General features: G+C 45.2%; 1 protein-coding gene and 1 long non-coding RNA gene across 3 annotated transcripts in view; one reads left to right on the forward strand and one right to left on the reverse strand.

The window, feature by feature from the left end:
- PRKCE (protein kinase C epsilon) overlaps nt 1-18,271 on the reverse strand; it is a 510,142-nt gene that overhangs the window by 77,587 nt on the left and 414,284 nt on the right. For both annotated transcript variants that reach the window (XM_036872893.1, XM_036872894.1), the window contains one exon: nt 7,592-7,746. In XM_036872893.1, coding sequence (XP_036728788.1) covers nt 7,592-7,746 — 155 coding nt within the window. The remainder of the gene's footprint in view (nt 1-7,591; nt 7,747-18,271) is intronic.
- On the forward strand, nt 12,281-12,639 carry LOC118905914. The gene is made up of 2 exons (XR_005022377.1): nt 12,281-12,344; nt 12,429-12,639. It is a non-coding gene; the product is annotated as an uncharacterized LOC118905914 (long non-coding RNA).

An 18,271-nucleotide genomic window follows, 5' to 3' on the forward strand; every position in this document is an offset into this window, starting at 1 on the left:
CTTATCAAGTGGCTTAGTTCCAAATAGTATTTCACAGTCATAATAATGTATACAATGTACATTCACTTAACAAAAATTACAGTAAAGTCTGTTGAGAAGATGGGAGGTTTGGAAGGCTATGTGGATGTGATGGGGTGGTGAGTAGGTAGTAGGTGGGGAAGAGAACTAAATTCTCACTTCCATATGGAAAGTCACTAGATAATGTCTAAAATAAAATTTAAAAAATAACATTAAAACATGTTATTTAGTACAATGAGGTATCACCTCACACTGGTCAGAATGGCCATCATTACAAAGTCTACAAATAACAACTGCTGGAGAGGGTGTGGAGAAAAGGGAACCCTCCTACACTGTTGGTAGGAATATAAACTGGTGCAGCCACCATGGAAAACAATACAGAGGTTCGTTAAAAAACTAAAAACAGAGTTGCCATATGATCCACCAATCCCACTCCTGGGCATATATCCAGAGAAAACTCTAATTTGAAAAGATACATGCATCCTAATGTTCAAAGCAGCACTATTTACAATAGCCAAGACATGGAAGCAACCTAAATGTCCATCGACGGATGAATGGATAAAGAGGATGTGGTATATATATCAATGGAATACTACTCAGCCATAAAAAATGAAATGATGCCATTTGCAGCAATATGGATGGACCTAGAGATTATCATACTAAGAGAAGTAAGCCAGACAGAGAAAGACAAATGTCATATGATATCACTTATATGTGGAATCTAAATTATGATACAAATGAACTTATTTACAAAACAGATACAGACTCACAGACATAGAAAACCAATTTATGGTTACCAAAGAGCGAATGGGATGAAGGAGGGATAAATTAGGAGTTTGGGATTAGCAGACACAAACTATTATATTTAAAATAGATAAACAACAAGGTCCTACTGTACAGCATAGGGAAATATATTCAATATCCTATAATAAACCATAATGGGAAATATGAAAAAAATATATATATGTATAATTGAATCACTTTGCTGTACACCAGAAACTAACACAACACTGGAAATCAAATATACTTCAATTAAAAAAAAAACAAAACAAAAAGAAACATTTTGAAATACAAAGGTCCATATCAGAAGTGTCAGCTAGAAGAATTGTAAGTGGTTGTCTCTGAGGAAGGGGAAATTGGTGGGGAGGAAGGGCAGAAAATGGCTTCTCATTTCTTTAAGCACTGTGTAGAGCTGTTTGAATCTTTATCTATGTGAATATCTTGGATTAAAATAACATCTAAGCTTTATAACACCTCACTGCATAAACTCGAGTGAGTTACTGCCCGATTTTGGTTTCCAAGTTCCGCATCTATAAAATGGAGTTGGACTAGACAGCCTCTGAGGGCCTCCTTGATCTAACATTCACACTGCGATTCCTGCCACGGGAACTGGTGTCATCTCATTACACACTCAGCCCCTAGGTCCTTAGGAGCTTTACACTAAGGTATCATTTTCTACAATGGGTGGGGGAATGCTGACGGCTGAGAACAGCGCTCTGTGGGAACAAAGATCTCCACGTGATTTTCTAAAGGCCAGGTCCTAAGAAGACTGAGAAGCAAAGTGGAAGGGATCACACCAATTTCTCCTCCTCGCCTGCTATGTATGAGCATTAGCTACATCGGAAATGTATTGAAAGAAGATGAGACTCTAAACAGTAGATTTTCCAGTTATTAACACAGCCTTTAACCAGAGACCTTCATCAACTCAGGAAACGCCTAACTGCCTGTGGCAGGAAAGCTTTCCAGGGATCAAGGCAGGCTATCATTCCCCAGACCAGGCACACAATCCCCTTAGACCACCAGGAAGGCAAGACTACGGCGCACATCACAACTCTGTATGCATTTCCCAGGGAGGCTGGGCTCGGAGAGCACAGCCAGAGACCTCTGTACGTCTTCAGCTCTTTCTAGGGAAATCCCTCCCAAGTCCCTCCTTTTGGGCTTTGTCCCCCAGCCCTGGAGAGGACCAGACATTTCCAACTCAGGCTTATCTGAGTCTAAACGAAATCTTCGCTCCCTGCTCTTAATTCTTAATTGACTTTTTATAAACATTATCATCAACAAGGAAAGCCTTTTCTAAGCACCTCTAGAGTACAGAGTGATCTAGATGGGGCCAAAGCAGAAATGCCCTTCTCTCTCTTCCTGTCCCCTTATTGCCCCTCAGTTCTGGCACCAGACACATAACAGGCACCCAGGGCGGACTGACTTTTGGGGGGTGATGATGATGGCTCATTAAAGATTGAAAATCTTGGAGAATTAAAGGAGCAGGAGAGCTTTAAAACTTACAACTTCCTCTCCTGCTGGTTAAAGGCCAAATTTTAGTGCTTTAAGTGAGGAATGTTAATCATCAATCATACTTGACATAAATAAAACACCTTGTCATTCCCGACTTGTTTTTATATCCCTCACTTCTGCCTGTACAGTCCGACTAGCCATGGTCACTCTCAACTACTTTAGAAAGGAGACAAGGCAGGTACTATCCGAACCCCACAGGGAAGCCAGTCATGAAGAGGGTCAGTCACTTGCTCAAGATTTCTTGAAGGATTCTCTAGCAGCTGTTCAACTGTTTTGTCCTGGGTACCTATGAGGTCGGGGAAGAGAAAACTGACTTTACCTTTCTTTGCTGTTTAAATTTTGATTTTTTCCTATGACTACTACTTCTATAATTTAAAAAAAGGAATTCAATTTTATAAAAATGAAGGAAGGAATTCATTCTTCTAGTGTTAAGACACTTGGCCAGAGTGGCAGAAGCCATGTTCTTTACCACCCTCTGCCGCAGTACGTGTGACTGTGAAAGAAGAAGATGCATTCCTGTCTGCCAAGCCTCTGGTTCTCCTCCCAGGGAACCCCCGCTGCCCTCTGTGTCTGAGGTGGATCCCACAGTCTCTCTTCCATGTCCCATGGTCAGAGAAGCATCCTCTGAGACTCAGCTGCTGTACTGAGCAGCTCAGAGGAAAACAGACAAGCTCTGAGCATGATGTAGAGTAGGAGAAAGTTTCCTGAGTCAACTTTCGGAAGAAAGTCCACCCCTGAAAACCTCCCCCTGTCATGGTATGTGTGAGTGCGCAAGGGAGGGGAAGAGATTTTTAAAAGCCATAGTTAGGAAGCGTGGACACACAGTAAGCTAACGCCTGCTCCCACTGAAGCACACAGAGGATTCTCAGGAATGCTGGGCAGGGGACACAGAGACAGTGCCCTGTGCCGCCCATGGGGGGAACCTGACCAGAGAGGGCCCAGAGGAAAGGGAGCCTGTCAGCCTGGGCTCGACTTCAAGTGTGAGCCCCCAGTCAGGGAAACGACTTCTTCCCTTAGTTCCTGAACCCTGGCCAATTAGCTGCTAATTAGTTTGTGTATAAATTCCAGCAGGAAAGCTGGAAAATTCTATCTCAACTTCAGCAATGAGGTTCCTCCTGCAAAATTTGGTCTTGCCAATCTCCCAGATAAACCCCTGTACCACCCAAAATATGGTCTCCACCTGGGCTTCGGAAAAGCCAGAGGCGAATATGCGGAGACACATGCCATATAGCCCGTGTGCTGGCAGCTTCAAACAAAGCAGCATGGGAAAGAGAGATCACATGGTCCTCATTCATCTATGAATCGGGAGAGATAAAGGAAGGGGGACTGTTCAGGGTCAAAAAAAAAAAAACAAAACTGTGTGTGTGTATGTGTTGCAGATGCTTCCGACACAGACTTTCAAAAGTGCACATGTATGAGGTAGCAACCCCCTAGATGGGAAGGCTCTGGAGCATTAGAGACTAGAACAAGTATTTAGTGAACACCTACTACAAGCAGGGTACCATCCTAGGCCAGCCAGGTCAGCACACTTGCATGGAGTTCTCAATCACAGAATAGGTATCTTAGTGAAAATACAAGGTTGGCAAAGGGAACCAGCCTGATCCAGAGAGATGCTGTCGCTCAGGGAAGGCGTGACCCCCACGGCAGGCTGGGTGGTCAGGGGAGGCCTCCCAGAGCCGGGGAATCTGACACAGTTCTGAGGGCAGAACGGAATTTTTCTAGACCCGTGGTCCCCAAATCACCTGAGGAATGTTTTAAGAAAGTACAGATTCCTGAACCCCATACCAGACCTACTGAATCAAAGGCTCTAGGAATGGTACCCTGGAATTGCTATTCTTTTTAAAAAAAATTATGATTATTTTGACAAATTCAAAACATACAAAAAAGCAGACAGAATAGTGAACCCCCGTGTACCCATCACCCAGCTTCAGCGATCACCAACTCATGGTCACTCTTTCCTCACCTATATCCTTGTCTAGTCCCCTTGTCCAGTATTCTGGAATCTACCTATTTTTTTAAACCAGGGACTCTAAGGCAGTCAGACCATACATGTGACCTGGAAGCCACTCACTGATCAAGACACAGATTAGGAGCAAGGGAATTCCAGGGACAGTGGAGACAAAGACTAGGAGAAATGAAAGAGAAGGGTATTTGGGGGAGAATGGCCTAATTTGGAGGGCCCTGAGGGTGGGATACACGGTTGGGGGAAGGGGGATAAGGATCAAAAGATCGTTGGGGGCCACGAGGGCCCTGTCAGCATGCATGGTGTCTTTGTAAGAAACACAAAAAGACATCTCCTCTGGGTAGAAAAAGCACCCCTTTCTGTGCTTTATCTTATGAGGGTTGAAGGATGCTAAGAAGGGGACCCTGTGACGATCAGCCTGTGCTTTGAAAGAACACTGGGCAGCGATGAAGAGGGAGGTGGACAGAGAGAAGGGCAGAAAACCGAGAGGCAGTGAGTGAGTCAAGTCAAGAAATTCTTGCAAACTAGCCAGGGAAGAAGGAAGAAGGCCTTGGAGGTTGTCTTGAAAGAGAGAGATCTTGTGCGGGGTTCTGGAGAGAGTGATATGGAAATCACGGGCACACAGGTGTCATTTGGAGGCATGCAAATGCTGAAATTGCTCAGGAGGAGTATTTGGGGATGAAGGCCGTGGGAAAAACCAGCATTTAGAAGATGGGGGTGGAGGGGAGAAGGACAGGCCAGGTGATATAGAGATTGAAGAGAAATGGTCAAGGAGATGGGAAGGAGAGAAAGAGAGGGGGCATGTATGGCTCATAGGAGTCAACAGAACAAAAGTGTTCAAAGGTGTGATGAGAGGGAAGCATTCAAAGAGGGAAGTAGAAAGGAGAAGAAACCAGACATGTAAGAAAAAGTCAAGTTTTGGAATCCCTGGAATGACTAGTAAAGAGTGTGGACTTGGACCTGATGAGCCCCATGACAAGTGTCATGATGTGTAGCACGAGCTTGCTGATCAGTTACACTTCCTAAGTCTGTCACTTATGGCCTGGGGCAAATTATTTAAGAGAAGTCTCTGAATCCCTGCTGGTAAACTGTGGATGATTATACCCACTCTAATAGGGAGGGGATGGCGATGATATATCAATGAATGACAATTCTTCTTGTCACTGGCACCTATCAGTGCACTCACTGCCTTGTAGTATGGGTGATCTTTTCACATATCTAACCCCGGTATCTCTAACTAGCCTGCAACCAGTTTTGGGGGCAGAGATTAGGGTTTTAAACTAATTGAAGCCAATGGTCGTTTGTTGACCATTTACTATGTGCAAGATAAGACGAGGATGTAAAATAAGAAGATCGAAGGGTTAAAAAGAAGCAGCCATGGCCCTAGAGGAGAGGCTGTGACTTAGTGAAGGACCCACATGGATGCCTGACCCTAACACAAGGTGAAGAGCGGCAGGTGCAGCAATTAGTTTCAACTTGCAATTCATTCCCAAATTGCAAATAAAGTGTGGTGGATGGAGAGACTTGGTCTGGTTGGTGGGACCAGGCTTCGAGCTGGCATGCAGTATTGCATGAGGCTTCTGGGCTGGACAGAAGAAGTGGAGAGGAGGGCAGAAAAATGAGGAAGTTGGGAATTGGCAGGTGAGTTTGAGGAAAGCTAAGAACCTTGGTAGGTTCAAAACAAGAGATCATGGGAAGTGAGGGGAGAAAGGTGTTCTGGGCTGTAGTAGACATAACCTAAGGTGACCCCCAAGGTGTCACACTCTGGTATTATCTCATACCTCCTCCCCTTGTATACGGTGGCGAAACTGTGACTTACCTCCAACCAAAACAATGTGGAAAAGGGATGTGATATCACTATTGAGATTATATGACATTAGAGGGCAAGGGCCAACGGATTTGCATGTATAATTAAAGTCCCTAAGTCATTTGACTTTGAGTTAAACAAAAGAGAGATTAGCCTGGCTGCGCCCAATCTAATCAAATGATCTGTTTCAAAGAGGGTCCAGGTCTCCCTGAAGTTAGAGACTCAAAGCAGGAAAGACTTTCTCTCCTGCTGGCCTTGAGGAAGCCACGTGAATGCTCCAGCTGCAAGGAAATGAATTCTGCCCGCAACCATGTAAGTCTGGAAGAGGAGCCCAAACTTCAGATAAGAATGCAGCCTGGCTGACACCTTGATCACGGCAGAGAAACCCAGGTGTGCCTTGCCTGGACTCCTGCCCCTGGAAACTGTGAGATAATCAATGGGTGTTGTTTTAAGCCACTGCGTTTGTGGTATTTGTTATGCAGTAACAGGAAGCAAATACATAGACTCCTGTCGTGGAGGGCCATGAAAGCAGGCTGAGAAGTATGGGCTTTGTTATGCAGGCCGTAGGGAGCCACTGACTATTTTTGAGCAGAGGGACTTTAGGAAGCTGGTGAGGGTTGGTCAGAACCCCTTGGAGAACATTTAGTCAGGGCATTGCTCCCGGGAGCAGGTCAGTGAAGTTCTGGTGAGGGATTAGTTCTGGGTTGAACCAAGCCAGCTATTCTTCTACACAATTTAAAAAAAAAAAAAAAAGGAGGAAGCAAAATCTGAGTAAAGAAATTGACAGTCATTGAAAAAACCTTAAGGAACTTTAGTGTCCTTGTTGCTAATTATAAATATTTACTCCTCCCAGAATTCCTGACCTCACAGAAGAGCCTGCGTAGTCTCGCTCTCTTACTGGAAAATTTTCGTGTGTGTGTGTTCGTTCTATGTTTTCTTGGAAGGGGGACAAGGCAGTAATAAAGGACTGGATGATCTGTAGAGAGTCACTTCCTGTTGGATATTGTCTAGTTCCCCTCCCCTCCTCCCCCCAAGATCATAAACCCTGAGACCCGCAAGGAACTCCTCCTTCTCCGATTCTATCTACTGGAGACAACTAAGCCAAACAAACTCAGGAAGTGGCAAGAGGTTGGGAAGGGGAGGAAGTTCATGGCACAGAAGGAAAAAGTAAAGAGAATGCCCTGATGTTCAAGGAAGAGGGTAGGGGGTGGGGCAGAGAGAAACGAAGGTCACCCCAAGGTTACTCGGCGCCGAGCCTTTAAAATGTTGTGCTTAAGCTTTCAATCAAAACTGGTACAAACAGTGGGTCAGATCTCCTGGGGCCATTCAAATATTAACATTCACAGTGATAAACAGCCCCCAAAAAAGCCCTCTGTAAGCAAATTGGAACAAACAACTAATCTAAAGCGGGTTGCTAAGAGACCAGTGGGGCGGGAGCCAAGTCAGTCCAAGCATCCGGAAAACTCTTTATTTTTTCGCTTTTGGGGAAGAGAGGAGGAGAGGAGAGGTACCTGTAGATGACTCCATGTTGGTGGAGGAACATGAGGGCTGACGTAACCTCTGCAGCATAGAACCGGGAACGAGGCTCGTCGAATTTTCGGGACCGCTGAATCTGGAACATGAGGTCTCCACCATTTACATACTCCATGACGAAAAAGAGGCGGTCCTGAGAGGAGAGGAGGAAATGCCATTTAGCGAATTCCACTGCAGCTGCCCACACAGGCCAGCAAGCGTACTGTGAGTCCAAAGTAACAGAACCGGGACTCAAGAGCCCTAGTAGCACATGTTCCGGAGAGAAGACAAACGAGTTAGGATACAAAGTGTTATTCTAAAATCTTTCTGTCTTACTTTCATAGGCGTCAGCTTGGTCTAGTGGGAGAAGCCCAAAATTGACAGAAAGGAGATCTGGGTCTCTGTCTAATTTCTGTTATGACCTTGAAGTGTGACCTTGGACAAGTCTCTGTCCCTTTGCAGGCTCCAGTTACCTCGGTATGTGTGGTGGGTTATATCACGGCCCCTCCCGCAAAGGTATCCATGTCCTAATCCCTTAATGTGTGAATGTTACCTTAGATGGTAAAAAAGGACTTTACAGTTGTGATTAAGTTAAGGATCTTGAGTTGAGGAGATTATTTTGGATCACCAGAGTGGGTCTTAAATGCAGTCACAAATGTCCTTATTTTGGATCACCAGGGTGGACCCTAAATGCAGTCACAGATGTCCTTATAAGAGGGAGGCAGAGGCGATTTGAGAAGGGAGGAGAAAGCAACGTGACCAGGGAGGTGGAGATTAGAGTGATGTGGCCACGAGCCAAGGAGGGCGGTGCCAACAGAAGCTGGAAGAGGCAGGGAAGGATCCCTCCTAGAGTCTCTGGAGGGAGCATGGCCTGGCCGACACTTTGACTTCAGCCCAGGGACACTGGTCTCAGACGTCTGGCCTCCAGAACTGTGAGAGAACAGATTTCTATTATTTTAAACCACCAAGTTTGTGGTGATTTGCTACGGCAGTCCTAGGAAACTAATGCAAAGCAACATGGACTAATGAGACAGTGAGAGCCCCTCCCATGAGGGCCACGTCTCACTCTGGAGGATGCTCCTTTTGGGATTCCCACCCTGGCGAACTTCCTATGGATTCTGTCCTCAAGAATGGCCAAACCACAGTCATACCTCATTAGGGGTGGTGCCTTCTCATCTGCCCACCGTTATGAGGTGGGAAGAAGATGGACTGAAATTCACTTTTGCACAGTTTCTTGCCTACAGTTTGCGGAACCCGTAGAGTGTGGGGTGCTGTGCTAGGCAGGAGGCAAAGAATTATAAACCATCACTGTCCTGAGGCAGCGGGAGGGGGGTGGTGGTTAAGATCCAGGGGCAGAGATGGGAAATGGGTAGAATGATGAAAACAAAATAGGAGCAGAGTGCCTTAAAGACACTGGGTGCTGAAAGGATTAGGAGAAAGGGGAGCTCTCTGAAGTGGGGGGGGGTCCATGGAGGAATCTAGAAGGAGCTAGGCCCTACCTTAGAGGAGGAGGAGGTGCGGGAGGCGTCAACAAATACCAGGACATGGGAACAGAGAGGGCTTGGGGACCGGTAAACTGACTACGTCAGCCGGGGAGGAAGGTTCATGGAGCAAAGGGGAAACAGCGAGGTTTGAGAGGCCAGAGGGTCAGAGTACATTCTTAACATACAGATACAGTCTCAGCGAAGCTGCCAGGAGGATGTCAGCATATTGTTTTCAATCAGAATTAGTAGAATCATTTCCATGAAGACTGAGTAAAAATCACAATGACACTTTATTCATGCAGCAGCCTTGACGGCATATCTACTTTATAATTGGCATCTCTTTGAAAATAAGTCCATCCTTAAGAATTGTTTATGAATTCAGACTACCTTCTCCCCCCATCACAACCTCCAGAATTATTCAAGCTTTACTGGTATTCACCAAGGCCCTGAGGTCTAGCTTCTCTTCCATTTGTCTTGACCCTCCCCTTCAAAGCCTGCCTTGTTTTCTCCCCCAAGTACAATTTTATACTCAGAAGTATTCAGAAGCCAACCATTCATTTAATCATCTAGTCCCCATTCAAATCCTTATTTCAAAAATCAAATGATCAGGCCAACCCCAATCCAATGAAACCAGAATTTCTGAGGATGGGACTCAGGCATCAGTAGTTTTCAAAGGTCCTCCTGTGATTCCAGTGGGCAGCCAGGCTGGAGAACCACTCTTCCATCTGGTTTCTGCCAAGGTGAGATACATGGATTATAAGTTATTGGAGTTTTCCTCTTTTTTCTTTTCAAGGATCTCCCAAAAACACAGGTTCTCAAACTTGTGCATCAGAATCTCACAGAGGCCTGTTAGAACATGGATTCCTCCCCCACTCCTCCCGCCCCACAGAGTTTCTGATTCAGAAGATCTGGGTTGGAGCCTGAGAATCTGCATCTCTTAGTTCCCAGGTGATGTTATGCTGCTGGCCAGGGACCCCCACTTTGAGAACCACTGCCCTAGAGCACTTGGGGCAAGCCTTTCCCATGGCAAGAACAGCTGCGTCATGCATTCAACGCTGCCCTAATCTAGCTGAACCACCGTCAGAACAGCTGCTGCAATGCCAGTCCATGGTCACCAACTTGGACTTGGGCTTCAGCAACAATGGAGTATTTCCTTGCCTGTGTCTGAAAGAATCCAAATTTCTAAAGAGGAAACATCTCCCCTCCCCATCCTGCCTCCCTGGCTGATTTTTATACTCCAACACTGGACACATGGCATTTAAGGATAGGGGCCGTGGAGTGAGAAAGAAGAGCTCCCACGCTGATGTCATCACTTACTGGCTGTGTGACCTCAGGCAAATGACTTCAGCCCTCTGTGCTCAGTTTTCTCATCTGTGAAAATGAGGATGATAATAGGACCCACCTTACAAAGTTCTTATGAGGATTAAATTACATGTTAAAGTGCCTGGCTCATAACTGTTGCTCCATAAAGACTGTCTGTTACTACTGTTACTAGAGTATTCTAGCTAGAGTATGATAGTTAATACGGTCATTATCAAGTCTTCGTTTTCCCTGTCCTTTCAGCAGTATTTTCCCCTGATCACCTCCTCTCCCAACAAACGCTTGCTCCCCTTAGCTTTCAGCTGGTTCTTCCCTGTGATTCTGGCAGGTTTTGTTCTGCCTTCTCTGTAGGCTTCTCCTCTCTCCAGCCTAACTTAAAGTTAGGTGTTGGAATCCCACAAGGCAGTGTTCTAGGCCCTCTCCTTTCTGTACTCGCTGAGTGATCTCATCCACACCCACAGTGGCTACTGCACCTTGACACCTATGACTCACAAACGTCTCCCTCCATCCTAGACCGCTCCTCCAATCTGTGGACCCATTTACCCAGCTGTGTTTCTGACATCTCCCTCTGATGCCTCAAAGGCACTCAAACCCAACATGTTCAAAACTGCTTCATAATCTTCCCCCAGCAAACTGGTCCTCGTCCAGGGTGCCTGTCTAAGGGCAGGGCTTAACCATCCAGCCAAGTGTATAAGTCAGAAACCTGAAAGTCATTCTCAATACCTCCCTCTCCTTTATCCCTCATATCCATCACCAAGCTCTACTGCTTTTACCTTTTGTACCTTTGCACTTATTACCTCTGTACCTGCTACATTTGCCTTTCTGTTGTCACCACCATCATGGCCACCATTCTCGCCCAAGCAGTTATCATCTCTTGTCGAGATTCTTGCAAGTGCCTCTTACTGATGCTCCCTGCGTTGATTCCAGCTCTCCCCCGCCCTGCCCCACCAAACGCTCATCACACTATGGGCAGAGTTACCCTGCTGAAATGAAAATCTGATTACAATGCATCCCCCCCTTCCTTCCCTCATTCTACTAACTCTTTCAAAGGTTTCCTGATACTCTTGGAATAAACAGAAAACTCCCTAATATGCCTCACGGCCTGTGTGATCTGGCCCTATCTAATTCTTCTGAGTAAGAAGCACTTTCAGCTGTTCCCTCCACCCCAACAGCAAACTCCCTCCTGCCACAGGGCCTTTGCTCATGCTGCTCCCTCTGCTTGGCGTGTTTTCCCCTCTCCTTTCAGCTAATTAATCCCTCCTTGTCCTTCCGATTTCAGTGCAACCATCTTTTCTTCTAGGAAGCTGTCCCTAACTTTTCTGACCAGGTCAAATCCCCCTATTACATGCGACACTCTCCAGTGGGGCTTTGATTTGTGTCACTGATTTATGTCTTTCTCCGCCAGTAGTCTGTATACTTCATGAGGGCGGGAACTATTGGTAATTCTGCCCTGTTGGTTTTTAAGGGAATTAGCCTAACCCCAAAGAAAAGTGGCTATAATTCCCTTTAAAAACAAGCATCATGTGGGGAGAAGAACTAAAAAAGTTTAGGGGCTATAAGAGAGAAACGAAACCAAAGGGTGCTCTGATATTTGTATCTGCAATTTCTTACTGCTTAGGCAGTTAAAGGCTTCAAGATGAGTCAGCCTACTGTACTAGGCCTACTGCCTGCAGAATGTGCCCATGAGTGCCCACTCTGACTATTTCACCCTCAGGGGGTCTGTCTGTATCAGCACCCAATATTTGGTAGAGCTTTGAACAGTTCTTTGGTTCCGTGGACAGATGTCTTCACCTCCCCGTGAGATGGTCAGTTCCTTGAGGAACACACCTTATACTTCCCAGCAATCGCCATCACCACTACCAGCTCAGAGGCGCTCAATAAAAATCTGCTCATCAATGTGATTGAGGCCCTCCGCAGGGCCAAGTTCAAGTTCCCTGGCCGCCAGAAGGTATGTAGTGCTGCAGCCTTGGTCTCACCTTTCCCTGCTCCTGTCTCCATGTCTCCTGACTCAGCTGTTTCTGTCTTTCTCTAGATCCACATCTCCAAGAAGTGGGGATTTACTAAGTTTAATGCAGATGAATTTGAAAACATGGTGGCAGAAAAGCGGCTCATCCCAGATGGCTGTGGGGTCAAGTACATCCCTAATCGTGGCCCCCTGGACAAATGGCGGGCCCTGCACTCGTGAGAGCCTTGGCGCTGCCCCCTGCCTACCCATGCCCACCAATAAACTCTACTTTCTTGTCCCTGTCAAAAAAAAAAAAAAAAAAAGGGCTTCCCTGGTGGCGCAGTGGTTGAGAATCTGCCTGCCAATGCAGGGGACACAGGTTCGAGCCCTGGTCTGGGAAGATCCCACATGCCGCGGAGCAACTAGGCCCGTGAGCCACAATTGCTGAGCCTGCGCGTCTGGAGCCTGTGCTCCGCAACAAGAGAGGCCGTGAGAGTGAGAGGCCCGCGCACCGCGATGAAGAGTGGCCCCCACTTGCCGCAACTAGAGAAAGCCCTCGCACAGAAACGAAGACCCAACACAGCCATAAATAAATAAATAAATAAAATTAATAATAATAATAAATTTAATTAAAAAAAAAAAAAAAAAGAAAAAAAAAAAAGAAAAAAAAAAAAAAAAAAATCTGCTCATCCAACGCTCACTCCATGTTAGCATCTTGAGGGAGGGATTCTCATTGGTTTAGTTCCTCATTGTACCCCCAGCAACTAGAACGGAGCCTGGCACAGAGTGAGTTCCTAGTGTATCTTTGTTAAATGCATGAGGTCTTAAATACCCACTGCAGATGAGGCCCTGGTTGCTGGAAATTCAACAGTAAACCAGAGTTGGTTTCCCCATGTTATTTCTATTGTTAACCTCGTTTCGAGTTATTCTAACTTTAGCCCATCTGAACTTCAGTTTTAACTTGGTTTTCTACTCAATACAGCTCAATATGCATGGTCCCAAAGCGTGGTCAACCCTTTTGACATAGGAGGGACTGTTTTTAAAGCAAGAAAAGTTTTTCACTTCTCCTCCCTCCATTCAGTGAGTCTGGATTGTTTCTGACCTCCACACCTAACACATTTGAGAAGCATGTTTTGATGCAGAGTGAGAACCTCAAGTCATTCTGGGAACTGCTTAATTACATAAACTGAAATCAAAAGAAAGCTGGCAAACCCAGCAGCTACTCATTAATCCCCTCTTGGCATCAGTAGAAAACAAAACAAAACAAAACCCCAACTTCCTTGTAAAGTAAGCAAATATGTTTTCTGAGGTAATCAAAGATTTTAAAAGCCTTATTCTACCTCCTCCTCCCTTAATCACACCTGAATGTCTGAAAAGTTATGGTCTTGTGATAGCAAGTAAAATAATAAAATTAGGAAAGAGATTATATGTCATGGCGATTTAGGGTAAGAATAGTTAATAATGACCTACAAGCCGGAAGGGCCACGCCATGTGTTTGAAATTCCCATTGGGCTCCATTTTCCCAGAGTGCTAACCTTTCCTGACTTTGAAGGGAAAACTAGGCCCTCCCTGTTCATCTTTCAAGGTGTGATGGATAGCCAGAGGCTTCCTCTCAGCAGCACGGCATGTCCTGCCAATTGGGTTTGTTTAGACACACATTCTCCATCGTTTGTTAGCTGTTTATATGTGCAAAGATTCTATCATTTTTGAATCAATTTCACAGGAATGCCCAACAAAAGACTGGACTTGGAACAGTCCGCCTTTGATGTGCCAATGACAGGATGAACGATTTCTCTAAGGTACCATCTAAGGGAATCATGGGGCCTGACCTCACACACTCTGTAGCATCTCCTTTTCTCTCCATCATTTAACCTATCAACTCGACAGGTCTTTCCTGGGTGCTCTGCCCTGAGGTAGGTGACTGGGAGATATGGAAGATGATACAAGCCATGGCTTTGATTTTTGGGAGCTAGGAATTGAACACAGGAAACCACAGAAAGCAACACGAAATGCTCTATCATTATGTGCTAAACCCTTCTGTATCAAATCAGATTGTGAAACCTATGTATCTGGGACCTTATCTTCTTAGGCCGCTAGAGAAGAACTGTCTGTCATCCAGGCCTTAGCACTTACAGAAAATCATTATAAGAAACACTCATAAGAAAATTCTTTCTGTATTTTATTTTCCATAATACAACTGGTATTGATGGAACTAGCCATTGCTACAGGAATTTGGTTGAGACAAATCTGAATTAGGGAAAGACCACAATTGAGGTCTTGAACAACAGAAGGTGGAAGGAGTAGAGAGCCTGGCAAGCTAGAAGCACAGCCCTGAAGGGCAGAGGTAAGCAAAAGTGGCCATTGCATGTAGGGATGAGGAGGGTAAGAGTAAGCCAGTGAAAAAACTTGGATATAGGAATGAAGGAGACAGATTCGATGGTGGGGTGAGGCCAGATGGTTCTGAAAACACAGGTGGGAAGTAAAGAACTCTAGAGATCTTTTGAGTTGTAAAATGGCATAACTAAAGCTGATTTTTAAAAAACTTCTAAAAGCAGAGTTTATGATGGATTGAAGGAAGGTTGCTCGAAGTTATTCCATCTCTTCCCTATTTCCACTGTGTTAAATGTTTTATTATCTTTGAGAAAGACCAACAAGCAACCCTCCCTCTTCTCTATTACACTTCCTGGATCCAACGAAAGGAAAGATCCAACCACTTTGGGAAACGTAACCACCTCAATTTTATTTCCCCACCAAGACGGAACAGCCAACATCACAATAAACTAAAAACAGTCAATCATGAATGAGACTCTCCAGCTCTCGTACCATATGTGGACTACGGGCAGAGCCTTGTTCAACTGGTGTCACAGACCTTCCACTAAGTTTGGTGAAGGAGAGCTGTAGATAATAAAAAGGAAGGATTTTTCTTCTCACTGAAGACTGTCAATTAACAGAGAATGAGAGTCTCATCTGAATAATAATTATGATCAGTGATGTAAATTTTCTTATGCAATAACACTAATAATTATCAGCCAAAAAATGTCATTTAAAAAAATTCATGTTCACACATTCTCAGCCCTTCTCAGCTTTCTCCCCCCTTTCACCTCCCATTGTGCAAGGCCTTACTCTGTTGTGGTCTTTGCCAAATTCAGATTTATCTCAACCAAATTCCTACAGCCATGGCCAATTCCATCAACGCCAAGAGTGGAACGGAGAATACAGAATGGGTTTTCACATCGCTGTTTCTTATAATAATCTTCTATAAGTCACAGATGGTAGAGTCTACCCTCCTTTGGGTAAAAGGGGAGAAGTATTTTTTGTGGGGGAAGTATTAACCTAATCAGAATTGGCCAAATAGTAAAAGTTCCACACAAAAGTCTGCTGGTTGAGAAGGTATAAACTTCATTCATGTCCATCTGATATTTGTTCCCAACTGCTTTTAACTCTGCTTATTGGAAGTACACAGGACACCTCAAGTCTAAAGTGACCTAAAGCTGTACTAAACTGACTCACTCGATAAAGCTCAAAATAAACATTTCCTGCCTCTGATTAGAGCTGCACTTAGCCCAGGGAAAAACTTCAAGTTACTGCCAACCTGCCCCACGCACACTGATCTGTGTGTGAAAGCCAGGGGAAAGGGGGAAAGGCTTTGGTTCAATACGTCAGAGAACACTTGCCTTTCATAGGGTCATCAACATCTTTGGAAAAAGAAATTTCTATCACATGATATGATAGGACATAAAGAATAGCCCCCAAGGGCTTCCCTGGTGGCGCAGTGGTGGAGAATCTGCCTGCTAATGCAGGGGACACGGGTTCGAGTCCTGGTCTGGGAAGATCCCACATGCCGCGGAGCAACTAGGCCCATGAGGCACAACTACTGAGCCTGCGCGTCTGGAGCCTGTGCTCCGCAACAAGAGAGGCCGCGATGGTGAGAGGCCCGCGCACCGCGATGAAGAGTGGCCCCCGCTTGCCACAACTAGAGAAAGCCCTATAAACAGAAACGAAGACCCAACACAGCAAAAATTAATTAATTAATTAATTAATTTAAAAAAAAATAAGTGTGAGCTACTAATAATAACTACCATCCTGTAGGAAAATACAAATGAATGTCTCCATTATGGGAAAAAAAAAAAAAAAAAGAATAGCCCCCAAATAGGCTACATCTCAATGATGCTGACACCAGAGTGACCTCATGCCATGAATAAGAGCAACATCTAAAGGTAAGTAGGAATAATGGTTTGTTGTTAGTTTTCTGTTTGCAAATGATAGAACCAAGGGGGTTTAGATGGGGAACATGGCAGTGAAATGCGCAACGGTGTGGTTTTGCTGAGGCTCCTTCTTTTATTCCACTGCATCACCAGAGCGTCAGCATCACCTCACAGCACCAGGCTTCTTCCTGGTTGTTCACCCACTGGCTGCTTTCTCCATCAAGTGCCACTCCTGGGGTGTGGCTTCTGGCTACTGTCCTCTGTCCCTGGCTGTTGACCTGGACTCCAGGAAAGCAGCAAGGCATCAGGAACCTTGCCCCTCACTCGTCTGCCCAACTTAGCAGCCTGGCCATCTTGTAGACGTTTCATGCTCTGCAGTGTGCCTGTTGCCCACTGAGAATCTGGTCTGCCCGTTCTGGGCAAGATGGTGACACAGGCCAAATGTGTCTTTGATGAAACCAAGAGTTAATTTAAACAGAAAGAAAACACTGTCACCACTGTCACCAGCAGTCAGCTGTCTGAAGCCAAAGTTAAGAACTGAATGAATGTTCCTTGTAAGTGTTTTTAAGCAAAGGAATGAAAGTATTCTTGTTCTAAGCCCATTTCCCCATCCAGCCAAGGCCCATGTGGTAGTCTTGTCCTTTACCAACACTCTTTTCATGAGCTCAGGCTTTCCCTCTCAATCCAGTGTGTGACTGCATCAAACTCTGACTGTCCCGCCAATACTTCCTGTGTCTCCAGCAGGATGTAAGGCCCAACAGGTGGGCCTCAAGACTCCCCTTTCTTGTGTATCCCCATCTTATCTAGGCTTGGTGCATGTCTAGCTGGTAAAGAAGAACTAAATGAGTATCTCTGGTCTCCAGCTCAGATGCTAGAGATGGACCCCAGGCAGAATGGAAGCAGCCCATGTGGCTGCTACTCTGATTCCAGAAACTTCAGATGTCACCTTCTTATTTCCCGTGCCCAACACAAAAAGAAGCCCCTACAGAGGTCACACTTGAGGTCTGATTTCCAGGAGGCTAACGCACCTACTGTTGTAAATAAAGCCTACAGTCCTGGGTCAGGCCAGCCATGGACTGTGTTACGGCTGCAATTGTTGTTGCTGTTTTCTCTCTCATTGTTTTTTGTTTCTTTGCTTGCTTGCTTGCTTGCTTAATTCGATTTAGAATGAAATCCTGCTAACCAATCCAGGGATTAGAATGTACCCACATCAATGTTAAAATGACCAGTCTATTCAGTGAAAAGTAATCAAGGAAATGTTTTTCCAATTTTACACATATGAAACAACCGTTCAGTTAACTTTATATCCAGCTGTCAACGTCACAATAGTTCCTCTTTTCTTACCTTTCCTGGTCTTCCCAAAGAATATACAAAGCTCTTGTGACAGTTTTAAACATAAGCAAATACAAGGTAGCTGACCCTAAAGAGAGAAGGTACATCACTATTTCTCTTCAGTTGTGGGAAGGAAACATAACCTGCTTAGATGGAAGTATTTAGGTTGAGTCCACCGTACAGAGAAGAAAAGAAAGCTGCCCCTCACACCTCCTGGCTTGGTGTAGCAGTCAGAGCTGATCCTACACGTAGGGGGCAGTGATGTGGTGAGAACCTCTGTTTAGCCTGCAGACCGGATAACAGATGCACACTGTGGTCTATGCAGCAAATATCTGGGTTTCCAATGAAACATTATTTCTCCACTTGGAATGCTGGAAGGATGGCACTCTCTTC

Source organism: Balaenoptera musculus, chromosome 13, assembly GCF_009873245.2.
Source record: "Balaenoptera musculus isolate JJ_BM4_2016_0621 chromosome 13, mBalMus1.pri.v3, whole genome shotgun sequence".
NCBI lineage: Eukaryota > Metazoa > Chordata > Mammalia > Artiodactyla > Balaenopteridae > Balaenoptera > Balaenoptera musculus.